At 41.2% G+C, this 13837-nt stretch overlaps 1 protein-coding gene across 12 annotated transcripts in view; it reads left to right on the top strand.

Moving 5' to 3' along the window:
* The window catches only part of Nin (ninein), a 121354-nt gene that overhangs the window by 42448 nt on the left and 65069 nt on the right, over positions 1–13837 (top strand). For all 12 annotated transcript variants that reach the window (XR_011373096.1, XM_070027971.1, XM_070027979.1 and 9 more), the window contains one exon: positions 1453–1622. Coding sequence is in view for 11 of the 12 variants with exons in the window: in XM_070027971.1 (XP_069884072.1) it covers positions 1453–1622 (170 nt within the window). In the remaining variant the exon portion in view is untranslated. The remainder of the gene's footprint in view (positions 1–1452; positions 1623–13837) is intronic.

Raw genomic sequence — 13837 nt, 5'->3', positions numbered from 1 at the left:
GAGCTGTGCACCGTGGTTTCTATGGTGGGAGAGGTTTTGTTCTCTCAGCTCGTATCTAACCATCTACTTTCACTTTGATGATGTGTCTATACAACTCATCTAAAAATTTATATATCTGAGTTCTAAGATACCTTGCTAAGACTGTCATAATCAAGCAGGACCTGTATTCTGCTCTCTGGAGAGACAGTGTATCTTTATTGATGACAGGACAACAGAAAACAAACATTGCCCATCTTAAAATATTTTAATGAAGTAGTTTATTCTCCTAATGCTGTGCAAGGTGCTTAGAAATCTTTAAGGTGACATTTGAATGGAGTGAAGTATTTATTTTATTGCTTTAATGCTGCAGTAGCACAAAAGATAGTGTTTAGTGGTGGCTGTGATGGTGGCTTTGGTGGCAGTGGCGATTGCAATGGTTATGGTGGTGATGGTGGGTGGTAGTAGAGGTGCAGGTGATGAATGTTGACCTGTCATGTCAAAATGCTGAAGGCCTTCTTTAAGGTCAAGAGATGACTCTCCTGTTATACACACTGCTTTTTAGTTTCTTTTGTAGAAAACTGAAGAGCATGAAGACAAAACCTGTAATATATTGTTTTTGTTAATGAGGTGATCCATGTGTAATTTTTTTTCTCTAGAGTTTAAATTTTTTATAATGAGAGTAAAAAAATTTTTTGTACCAGTACTGGGCCTTGAACTCGGGCCCTCATGCTTTCAGTCAGTTTTTCTGATCATGGCTGGTACTCTACCCCATAATGACATCTTGATGCCTGGTTTTACAGAGGTGATGCTCTGTCATTAACTGATGAGAATCACTGTGTCCGTTTCTTTGCTCGGGCCTCCTGCTGTCCTGATAGATCAGAAAGCAGAGTAGTTAATAAAGGAGCTACTGAAGACTGATAACTTTATATGACTTAGTGTAGACATTCATTTTACAGTGCTTAGAGGGAAAGTCTAGGTTTTTTTAAAAAAATCTATTTTCCAAGACTTCTTGGCTAGATTTCCAAGACTTGTCCTGGTTAGATTCTTCTCCCTCTTTAGTCCCTCCTGTATCTATTAAACATCAGCTTAATACTTGGAAAGATAAATATGGTCCCTTGCTTTTCTTTTCCTGAGCTTACTCTGATACTTTTGAGTCAATTACTTTAATTTCATCATTGGATTTCTCACATAATGTGCAGACGTGTATGTATATATATGTATATATATATATATATATATATATATATATACATATATATGTATATATATAGCTGGACTGCTATGAATTGTTCAGAAGTGGAAGTTATGTTGTGCGTCTGACCCAAAAGCTCATCTACGCCCACGGCCACAACTGGCCCACAGTGATGGTTTATTTTAGGGTGACTATAAGAGACTGTCTCCACTGGCTGGCAGTGTCATCTTGGGGCTGAGATTCTCATGTCATGTGGCCTCGACTCTTGTCTCCTTGTCCAGACTGCTCGCTAGAAGCTCAGCCCAAATATGTTAGAGGTGGGAAACGTTATGGACGAAGGTCCTTGCCTGAGTTCCAAGAGTCTGTGGAGGAGTTCACAGAGGTGACAGTGATCGAGCCACTAGATGAAGAAGCCCAGCCGTCCCACAGCCCAGCTGGAGACTGCAGTGAGGTAAGGAGGGGGGCAGTCACACCTCATCAGGGTTTAACGATGCTATGAGGACTATTGTCAATTTCTAGCTCCTTGCCAATCTTGTTACTTGCCTTTTGGACTCATGTTTGTATATTTCTACCTCTGTTTTGATTTTTTTGGAGCACTGATTTTTTTTTTGATGTATAATTGTATGTCATTGTTTATTTAGCATGACTTTTCCAGTGGCAACCTAGCTATCAAGAAGATAATTGTAGTAGTTATTGGCCAACATATTTGTTTCTGATATTAATAAAGAAAATATCAAGATAGCATATACAGTGTTTAAAATAAAATACGAAGCCAGACACCTGTGGCTCACTCCTGTAATCCTAGCCACTCACGAGGCTGAGATCTGAGGATCTCAGTTCAAAGCCAGCTGGGACAGGAAAGTTCATGAGACTCTTATCTCCAGTTAACCACTGGAAAACCGGAAGTGGCACTGGGGCTCAAGTAGTAGAGCACTCACCTTGAGCTGACAAGCTCAGGGACAGCTCCCAGGCCCAGAGTTCAAGTCCCATGACTGACCAAAAAAAATAATAAAATATGTGATGTGTGTTGATCTCTAGCAGTTTAGGTGACAAAAAGTGAAGCAAATCTTGTTGTATTATTGGAAAACCTGGAGCACTAATTTGTATGCGTATGCTTTATGATTATATGTTCAGACCAGTTATTTTTATATTGTCTTCCAGCTTTTCTTGGGAATAGATCTTTCTCCCTTGGTGTAGTCATTTTTTTTAGTTCTTTGAAATACTAACCAAAGCTATATACCTCTATACTCATTCCAAACTATAAAACAGCCTCCATGACAGGCTGACATGAAAGCCATGTGTTCAAGCATAGTGAGTGCCTCTTGCCTCAAGCTTCCAAACAGGGGTGCCCATTTCTTACTGGCCTCCACACCAAGGCATAGTCTGCCCTCCAGGATGGTAGGTCAGCCTGCCTCTTTCCATGCCTTTTTTTTTCTTTTTTTGTCAGATGTGGGGCTTGAACTCAGGGCCTGGGTGCTCTTTTACTCAAGGCTAGTGCTCTACCACTTTGAACCACAATACCACTTCCAGTTTTCTGGTGGTTAATTGAAGCTGAGACCCTTACAGTGACTTTTCAGCCCAAGCTGGCTTCGAACCACCATCCTCAGATCTCAGCCTCCAGAGTAGCTAGGATTACAGGTGTGAGCACTATGCCCAGCTCCATGCCCTTCTTCTACACATACCATCATCATCTACCAATAAAGACCAAGCAGTAATATTTTCTTTGTTTTCTTGATAGCTCACTTAACAGCATCCTATTTATAGAACATGATTGAAAATGCCATGCTGAGAAAGCTCTAAATATTTCTTGTAAATCCCAGCGCAGACTGGGGCTGCAAATATGTTTATGTCAGATATTGCCATAATGAGACAAAGCACCTCAACTTTCTGAAAGTGATCTTTAGATTACAGGCTAATTGCATGTGTGAGGTCATATGTGCGTGTACACATATGTGTGCATCTATGCTTACAACTACCTAACATCTATGCTGAGCTTACTAAAATCTACAGGAAACTTGCTGCCAACCATGATCCCTACAGTTATCTGGTGTCCTCAGCTCTCCAAATGTTCTCAGTCTCCCTCTCTGCCTTTTTCTCTCTCTTCCACTCTCCCTCTCTCTCTCCCTCCCTCCCTCCCTCTCTCCCTCCCTCTCTTCCTCTCCTCTTCTCTTTCCCTCCCTCCTCTCCCCTCTTTCTCCCTTCTTTCTTTTCTTTCCTCTTTCTGCTCTTTCTCTCCCCTTTCTTTCTCCCCTCTCTCTCCTCCCCTCTCTTTCCTTCTCCCCTCTCTCTTCTCTCCCTTTCCCCTCTCTCTCCCCTTTCTCTCCTATCTCTTGTTTTGGCAGAACCGGGGTTTGAACTAAGGACTTCAGCTTGCTAGGCAGGTGCTCTACCAGTTGAGCTATGCCCCAGCCCTTGTTTCTTTAGTTCTTTTTCAGATGAGGTCTCATGCTTTTTGTCCAGGGATAACCTCAAAACTTGATCTTCCCATCTCAATCTCTTATTGTAGCTACAAATGTGAGTTATAATGCCCCCTTATTTCTGAGACAGGGTCTTGCTGACACAGGGACTAAAAGAGTCCTGTGGGTAAGGAAAGGCAGATAATAAGGAAAAAGGAGAAGGCTGCCTAGCTCCTCCAGTGCCCTTGGCTGGATGGTCTAGGGCAGGGGCTACTTACTATCTTGGATATAGTCAGTTTAATAATCCCTTCCCAGGGCTGGGAAGTTGGCTCAGTGGTAGAGCTCTTGCCTTGCATGCCTGAGGCCCTGGGTTCGATTCCTCAGCACCACATAAGCAGAAAGAAAAAAGCCGGAAGTGGCACTGTGGCTCAAGTGGTAGAGTGCTAGCCTTGAGCTGAAGAGCTGAGGGACAGCGCCCAGGCCCAGAGTTCAGGCCCCACGACCAGACCCTAGCTTTTCTAATTTTTTTTATTTGATGCAAAGAACTGTCATGGTTACTTAGGTTTTTATATGATAGTGTCTAATCACCCTTGGAGATACCCAACAAGTTCTTGGTTAGAGCTAATTGGCTGGAAACCTTGTTCTTATATACTTGTTATGGCATATCTACTAAGATTTACTGCTTGAAAGTGAGAGGTTGGTTTCACATATATGTAAAGATAAGAGTTGAAAACCAAGTTTTAAGAAAGCCAGGCTGCTTGTAAAGGATATGTTGGGGCACAGTCTTCTTAGATTTGCTTGTGGGGTTCTCTTTAGCATCCAGATCTTGGCTTGTGGGAATGTGGGATTCTTAGCCTGTATGAGGACTAGAGTTTCTATTGCCCTAGACGTGTCTGATTTTTCCTAATGTGGCTATTGAGAGTTTCTTTTCATTCTTTTTGTTGTTGTTGCTCATACTGGAGATTAAATGCACGGCCTTGTGTGTTTGCTTAGATTTTTTGCTCAAGACTGATGCTTTACCACTTGAGCCAATGCTCTATTTCTGCTTTTTTGATGCTTAATTGGAGATAAGCATCTCAGGGATTTGTCTGTCTAGGCTTGCTTTGAACCTTGATCCTCAGATCTCAGCCTCTTATGCCACCAGTGCCTGGTTTCATCTTGATTCTTAAAAAAAAAATGTACTGTAAAGGTTATGTACAGAAGGGTTACAATTATGTAAGTCTTTTTGAACAGTGACACCCCTCCCTCATTTTCTCCCAATTTGTTCCCTCCTGTCCCCCCTCTCCTACAAGTTGTATAGTTCATTTCCAACATAGTATCTAGTGAGTATCACTGCTGAATTAGTTCACCGTCTGTCCCTCACTTTCTATATTTCCCCTTCACCTCCCCAAACTAGCATACAAGACAAAAGGTACAGAAAATTTTTTTAAAAGTGACAAAAGTGGAAAAACAAAGGGAAAAATAGTAAAAAATTTTTTAAAAACCTCTTGTTTCCATTTCTTGGAGTTCAATAAGCATTCTTTTATATGATCATATGCACATGCATCTTGATTCTTTTGAGAAAGGTATTGTAAAACAACAACAACAACAACAAAAAACCCAGCTAACCTGAAATTTATGATGTTCCTAATTCTGCCTCCTAAGGTCTGGGATTATTGGTGTGTGCTACCACACCAGTCCAGAGTTTCTTGGTAGAGACAATAAATGGACTAGATTTTCTGTCAGGTGTTGAACAGGGGGAGATCTGGTGGTTGCTACCCAATAGGAAACCAATATTTGCACCAAGGTGAATCAAATAGTAACTTTATTTGCCTACGGACTTAGGAGGGTGGGAGGTAGACTGAAACTGTCATAAGCTCCTGTCAAGGCCATCTCCTAGTGGCTTGATTCCAGCTGGGAACTCTTCCTCTCAGAAGAGTTAGCAAGCAGTTTAGAAAAACAAAGTAATCATTCCTCCCCTTTCCTCTATGGTAGGGAGGTTGCTATGGGATGATGAGAATTCATCCCCAGGCTCCTAGGTTACTGGTTCACTCGTGTGTGTGTGTGTGTGTGTGTGTGTGTGTGTGTGTGTGTGTGTGTGTGTGTGTGTGTGTGTGTGTGTGTGTGTGTGTGTGTGTGTGTGTGTGTGTGTGTGTGTGTGTGTGTGTGTGTGTGTGTGTGTGTGTGTGTTCTGCATTCTTACTTGGGAGATCCCCCTTTTCTAACTATAACACCAAAACGATTGGTGGTTTTCTGGAGCTTCTCTGGAACTCTATTCTTTCTTTCCCTTTCTAGAAAACATCTAAAAATACAGATGAGTGTAAATGAGGCTCTTACGAAGATTGCTTTGACGCAGCTAAATTCATATTTCAGGCTTCATTAATCATGATTAACTTGGAACTCATCTGGTGACTCTGTGAGGGTCTTCAGCTGATAAACACAGGTTATCACAGGTTGCTGATGGCCTGCCAGGAGATTTCTTCCCCCACATAGAATCTATAGGAATAAACCTTGATACAAAGTCTTTTCCATCATGTGAGACTTTTGTTTCAACCCATTATATGTGAGCCCACACATAAATTGTAAACTTCTTAATAGTCCCCATTTTCTCCCCACCTCTGTACCCCCAGAGCTTTTATTAGGCAATTTGATTCATTTCTGCTGAAAGAGAAAATATCTACCCTAGCTATTAAGCTTGCCCCCCCCCCACAAGGTTTAGTTTACAAGGCATCAAGGTATTCTGTGTGTGCATAGGGAACTGAAGGTGGGGGGAAGCTACAGTAGTCTTGTAAAATTTTCAGCAGTAATGAGCAGTGACTTAGAATTTCATCTGGAAAGGCTGCAGCAGAATGTGCTAATTCACAGGTGATAGGGAGGCCCCACCCGTGGGCCACAGTGGGCTTTCACTGTCCAATTTAGTGTGTTTATCTGGCAGATGGATCCCTTGGGAGTCCAACCACTCATCTCAGGTGCTATTGAGAGGAAAGTGGCCAGTTTTCTTTTTCTTTTTCCATGGGATCATTTTCATTCAAGTCAATTCAACAAGACATTCTATTCTGAATTAAGGCCAAAAAAGGGCACAGTCTTTGCTCTGACCTAAGGTGTGAGCAGAGGGAAGGTTGGCATTGGCTCTGGTTTTTTGTTGGACTTCATTAGGTGAGACTTTAACTTTGCATGCTTCTATTTTCCTCCCTTCTCTTACATGCAGTGGTTATGGAAATGACCTCAACTTTTATGCTCACATTTCTTCTGAGTATGTGGAAGGGGAAAACCAAACACATTTTCAGTTCTATTCTCCATTCTTCAGAGCTGGTAGGAAAGACTGTGTAATTAATACAATTGGGGCAGGGCCATTTTGCTTTCTGACCTGGTTGAAAACAGGCAACACGTTGTTAACTGTTTTCTTCTACAGGGACTAAATCAGGACTAGTAAGATCCTTATCAAGAACAAGGGGCTTTGAACAATGATTTCTTCAGCTGTGGACAGACAGTAGGAGTGTAAGTCAAAACCATTGGCTTGAACACTGCACATTGAAAACCTGAGAGAAAACTGGGAGTGCTTTGCCACACTTGCCAAAGATGGACAAGCAAACCCAAGCCTTGTATGGAGACTCAGGAGTGGGGTGGTTTAGTCACTCTCCCCTTAAAAAAATCCAAACAACAAACTGATATTTGTTCCCTTACATGAAATCAAATGTCCAAGAAGTGTGAAGTTAACTTACCACATTTCCATGTGTACATAACTCATGAATTATTCATTTATGTTGTATAGAGTCAAGAGCAAATTCCAGAACAAACTTCTTAATAACTGAGAGTTCTGCTCAGATATTTTGTAGTTGGAATACACTCCCAACCCCCCATTATTGCCACTCCATTTCTTTTTATCCCAGTCTTTGAAAAAGCAAGCAGTAAATAATCCCATTCATAATAACCTCAAAAAAAAGTATCTAGGAATTAATTACCAAAGGGTCTATTTCATGAAAACTATAAAAGCCTAAGAAAAGGAATCCTAGAGGATACCAGGAAATAGAAAGATCTCCCATGTTCCTGGATAGGCAGAATTAGTAACAGTGAAAATGGCTATACTGCCAAAATTGATATACACATTCAATGCAATTCCCATTAAAATCCCAATGATGTACTTTACTGAAATAGAGAAAACAGTTCAAAAGCTCATATGGAACAACAAAAGACCTAGAATAGCCAAAGCAGTTCTAGGCAAAAGAAACAATGCAGGAGGGATCACAATACCGAATTTCAAGCTCTACTGTAGAGCCAAAATAACAAAGACAAGCTTGGTACTGGTACAAAAAGAGACCCGAAAACCAATGGAACAGACTAGAGGACCCAGAAATAAAGCCTCATTTGTATAGTCAGTTGATATATGATAAAGGAGCCAAAGACATACAGTGGAAGAATCATAACCTCTTCAACTATTGGGAAAACTGGGTGGCCACATGCAGAAAAATGAAAGTGGACCCTAGCCTATCATCATGCACTAACATCAACTCAAAATGGATTAAAAGCCTTAACATCAAACCTGAATCTCTGAAACTACTGCAGGACAGAGTAGGAGAGACACTTAACTTATAGGCACAGGCAGGAACTTTCTGAACAGAGTCCCAGGGTCACAACAAATTGGAGAGAGACTGGACAAATGGGACTACCTTAAAATAAAAAGTTACTGCACAGGGGCTGGGAAGGTGGCTCAGTGGTAGAGCGCTTGCCTTGCATGCCTGAGGCCCTGGGTTCGATTCCTCAGCACCACATAAGCAAAAAGAAAAAAGCCGGAAGTGGTGCTGTGGCTCAAGTGGTAGAGCGCTAGCCTTGAGCTGAAGAGCTGAGGGACAGCACCCAGGCCCAGAGTTCAGGCCCCACGACCGGACCCAAAAAAAAAAAAAAAAGTTATTGCACAGACAAAGAAATAGCAACCAAACTAGAAAGACAGCCATCTAATTGGGAAAAAAAATAATTACCAGCAAAATATCAGACAACGGTCTAATATCCATTATATACAGGGAACTCAAGAAACTAACCCTTCACAAATTTAACAAACCAATCATGAAATGGGCAAGGGAACTAAAGAGAGACTTCTCCGAAGAAGAGATAAAAATAGCAAAGAAACACTAAAGAAATGTTCATCATCCCTGGCTGTAAAGGAAATGCAAATAAAAACAATACTGAGATACCACTTTATCCCAGTCAGAACGGCTCACATCCTAAAGTCAGCCAACAACAAATGCTGGAGGGGATGTGGAGAAAGAGGAACCCCACTGCACTGCTGGTGGGAATGTATACTAATACAACCACTTTGGAAAAACAGTCTGGAGGTACCTCAGAAAGCTAAATATAAACCTCCCCCATCACCCAGCCATACCACTCCTAGGCATTCTGCCCTGAGCAACAGGAACCAGTATACAAAGACATGTTTATTATAGCACTATTCACAATAGCCAAGATTTGGAAACAACCCAGAAACCCCACTACTGATGAGTGGATCCAAAAATTGTGGCACCTATATACAATGGAATATTATGCAGCCATTAGAAAGGACAAAATAATGGCATTTGCAGGGAAATGGATGGAACTAGAGCAGATTATTTTGAGCAAAATAAGCCAAGAACAAAAAGACAAATGGCACTTGGTCTCCCTGATATGTGGATGCTAAAGCCAAAATAAAAGAAGATATGGCAAACAGAACTCAAGAAACAAAGGACAGCCACCCATTTTGTCATATCATTGCTAAATGACTCCATGTTCTGGACCATATATATGGTAGATATATGCACACAACAGAGGGAAGCCAGGAGGAGGAACAGAATAAGTAGGAACAGCCCACACTAAGCAAAAAGGAAAGAAATGTAAACATCACCTGATGCGGAAAAAATAACTTGTAATGTCAAAGCTCATAGAATTCACAAACGGTATGGACCATGATAATGACAATTTGCCTTGTGAAAATTAAAATATGTTTGTGACTCTAAGTATCACTATTCCACAATACTGTGAAATATGTGAAATTTATGTAATCACCTAATCTCAATTAAAGGGAAAAAAAGTGAGAGAAGGGATGGGTTAAGAGAGATGGGTGACAATGTTGTCAGACACTTTGTACTCACATACTGTTTTGTAGAATGGGAACTTCTTTGTACAACTACTTAAAGATAATAATAAAAAATAGTTTAAAAAAAAAGAAAAAAGAAAGAAAAAGCAAGCAGTTTCAGTATTGGTACATATGTTTCCACTCAAGCACTGTGATATCCTCAGGGTAGATGTTTTTATTAATGGCATTTCAGTCTTTCTCTTTATAGTTTTAAAATCTTAATTAGATCATCTGGCTACTCCCAGAGAGGAAAGCACTTAGTCAAGATACAATTGTAGATGACTTGGATGTGATCTAAGAAACTCCTTCAAAGCTAATAAGATGCCTCTTGTTCTAACAAGCCTTGCATGCCATAGTGTCCTGGCCTGATCCCAGAAAGAATTTTCTGGTTGTCCAGTCCCTACCCCCACTGCCTTCCAGATCAACAAAACAACTTTCTAACTAGAAACTAAGACAACAAAGCAAAAATTAACTGGCTTTTTTTAAATGATGATAGCAACATTTTGCAACTACATCAATTAAAACTTATTCCACATAGAAAAGTAGTATTAACTATCCATACAGCAGTGAAGGAGGGGTAACATTGCCCAAAAAGAAATGTACTCTTTACCTAACTCATGTAACTGTAACCCCTTTTGTACATCACCTGTCTAATAATAAATTTAAAATTTTTAAATAAACTATCCATTCAGCAACTCTGATGAGCAGAAGTATATATCCATATATATGTCAGATATAAAATCTATATCATTTAAAGTTATTACTAAAAGTCCCTTTCTTTTAAGGACTTTACAAACCAGGAAACCCAAACCAATCTTCCAACAATAGGAAAAGAGACTTAAATTCTATATTCCCCACTCCTGCAGATTTGAGGACTGTTTTGGGGCAATATAGTAGGATTCATGTAAATGTATGTGCATTTAAATATTATTCATTAATTCCAGTTATCCCCAGCCCAGCACTCACTTGTAGCATTTAATTGCTTAGAAGATAAAGGCATGGATTTGCATTGCAGCGCAACAGCCATTCCTGGGTTCAGAACAGAGAGACTGGGAGCTGGGTTGTCATATCCTCCTTTGCCCTTGCCTTCAAAAGCAGTAAAAAAAAAAAAAAAAAAAAAAAGTGGTAGATGAGTCTCTATCCAGAGAAGTGTGTTTCTGAAACAATAGCCAGCCCCCCTGGGTGAACTCAGCTCCTCGCACCCACTGAGAGACAGGGCCTCCACAGTATTTAGGACTGTGAGCCAAACACACTGTGGTTGTCCTATTTTTAAAAGTCCTAAAGTTTCCATCAGAAGCAGTCTCCTCAAACAGTTATTTTTCCAAAGATTTTCTATACATTGCTAAATTATATTTCTTTTTTTTAATTGTGAAAATACCGTACAGAGGGGTTACAATCACATGAGCAAGGTAATGAGTACATTTCTTATCAAGCATTGTTGCCTCCTCTTTTGTTTCCCCTTACCATCCCTTCCCATCTCCCCCAACCCACCTCCCCACACCCCCCACACCCCCGTTTAAAGATACAGGTGGACCCATTGCAACAATGAGAAGTACAAGGTGTTATGTCGTAAAACGACCTTTACAACTTTGTATTCCCCTTTTCAAATGGAGCACCCCAGCTCAGTATGTGTGGGGAGCTTTGTCTTTCTAGCAAATTTCCTTCTCTCCAGGCTTACAGGGCCCTTTCAGAAAAAAAAAGAAAAGAAAAAAAGGAAGGGAGGCAGGCAGGCAGGGAGGAAGGGCCTTTCAGAAAAAAAAATAGAGAGAAAGAAAGAGATTGCAGGGAAATGAATGGAGCTAAAAGAAATCATGTTGAGTGAAGTAAGCCAAGTGCAAAGAGACAAACGGCACATGGTCTCCCTGATAAGTGGATGTTAAATCCAAAATGTTAGGTGATAAGACAAAATTAACAGGACTTAAGAAACAAAGGACTTCCACTCATCTGGTCCAATCACTACTAAATAACCCCCTTCTGCTGATCACATGTATGGTATATATGTGCACACCAGAGGGAAACCAGGAGGACAACACAGAACTAGAGGGAATCAGGGAAAAACATACAACAGCAGGACCCATCAGCTGCACTGGACATTGATCAAAATGAACTAAGCAACTCAATGGCAGCGATGGGAGGGAGGGAACAAGTGGGAAAGAGGGAACAGCTGATGCTATGCAAAACAAAAGAATGCGGAAGAAATAACTGTATTGCAAAGCTCATAGAACTCATAAATGTTATAGACCATGATAGACAATTTGCTCCATGAAAGTTAGAATGTGTTTGTGACTTTAACTAAGCATCACTATCCCACAATACTGTGAAATTTGGGAAATTATGTAACCACGTAATCACAATAAAAAATTTGGAAAAAAATAAAAAGAAAGAGAAAGAAGGAAAGAAAGAAAGAAAGAAAAAGAAAGAAAGAAAGAAAGAAAGAAAGAAAGAAAGAAAGAAAGAAAGAAAGAAAGTCTGCTTCAGGTTCCCGGCTGCAGAGGTCAGCCCAGCCACTTCTGCTGGGGGAGGATTGGCCTCTCATGTGCCCTCATAATCGTTTTAATTAGCCATACATTCTGTAGTACACAAAGGTCTCCATTGGAGCAGATGGCTTGTGGAGGTGGTGGCTGGGCTATTGTGGGCCCGGTCTGTGCCAGGCCCAAAGGCTGCAGATGCTGGTCTGGCCTTGGTACTGGAAGATCTGGGGTTCTGGAGAGACTTAGGCCATCTGCTCCAAAGTCCACCAAAGCAGGTGTCCCTCCAAAGAAAATATTCCCCAAACTAGTGTCGCTTGTGTGGCTAATATGTGGCAGGGCACTCTTGAGCAGCTGTAGGTCAACCCCAGAGCTGGCCTCAATGGTCAGTGTGACATGGAGAGACTCCACCCTTGGGGTGGGTGCAGGAGCTTCCTTTGTTTGCCTAAGGGGGAGGGCAGCTGCTTTCTGAAGCTGCCACTGTGGGGCTCGGTAACCTCTGACCCTCTGCTGGTTTTCTCTCAATGGGTCAGTTGGCCAGTCCACCTGGTATGGTAATGAGAAGGCATAGGGCAGCCGCTGCCAGCTGTGGCTGCCCAGGGAATACTGTCTGTACGGAGAGGACTGTCCCCAAAGGAGGCTGAGATCCTAAATGGCTTCAAAAGTTAATCGCTTCATCACCTTCACCATCACAAAGCTGTGATTTTTTTTCTCTTCCATTTTTATTAAAGTATAATTAAGTGCATCTTCACCATCAATGACAGAATTTTAAAAACAGATTCTAGAATGTCAAATGTATGACTGCAATTTGGATTTTTATTCCCAGTAATCTGTGGACTTTGTCTATGTAAATATCTGGGCTAACACCAATAACACAATAAAATACATAAAGCAGAAACTTCAACAGGATGTTTTCATAAGATGTACATTGTGAAATGATTAAAGCAAACCAATTAGTGTATCAAAGCTATAGATTTGTTGTTGTTGTTGTTGTTTTAAAGAATCTCTTCTGGGTCAGTTTTCAGGCTGACCCTGGACTGTCTACTGTTTCCTTCTGCTGCACTTTCCCTAAGTTTGAACTTGGGTTTTGTTTTGTTTTGTTTTTGTTTTTGTTTTTGTTTGGCGGGGGGGTTTGGTAACATGCTTGTAACAGGAATAGTAACTAATGCTTCCTTCCTTCACAGATGCTTAGCACTTAAGTCATACCAGGTATGATTCCAGAGACAAAATACTTTCCAGATACAAAGTGCAGTTTTGGTATTGCTGTTCTCTTTCCCATGGGAGACACCGAGGCACATGTGATTAGTTACTTGTCCCAAATCACCATACTGATTAAAAATGAAGGTGAAGAGTTCCAACCCTAAGTACCTCCTTGTGGCTGAACCAATAGCAAGAATTGAGCTCTTAAGTGCCAAGTGCACCTCCCTGTTCCATTCAGATGCCATCCCTGTCTCACAGGTGAAGGAAGGTACAAAGGGGGGGTCCCAGGAAGTAATTAAGCTGGTCTCCACCAGGCCCAGTGCTTAGCTACTTGATTTCACCTCAGGAGCCAAAGAGAAGCTGAAGTTTGCAGGGTAACGTGTACCTGCAATAATGTCCAAGGGAAGAAATGAAAATCTTTTATTTGTACTCACTGTGGTGAGGGCACTCCAGCAATAGGCTCCCCCTTCCTCCCCACTCTTCCTGAGATTTCTCGTGATTACACTGCATCTAGGGTTCC

The sequence above is a fragment of the Dipodomys merriami genome, unplaced genomic scaffold (assembly GCF_024711535.1).
Source record: "Dipodomys merriami isolate MVZ:Mamm:240054 unplaced genomic scaffold, mDipMer1.0.p SCAF_1, whole genome shotgun sequence".
Taxonomy (NCBI): domain Eukaryota; kingdom Metazoa; phylum Chordata; class Mammalia; order Rodentia; family Heteromyidae; genus Dipodomys; species Dipodomys merriami.
The sequence above is the reverse complement of the archived record's forward strand: the minus strand, read 5'-3'. Positions and strand labels throughout refer to the sequence as shown.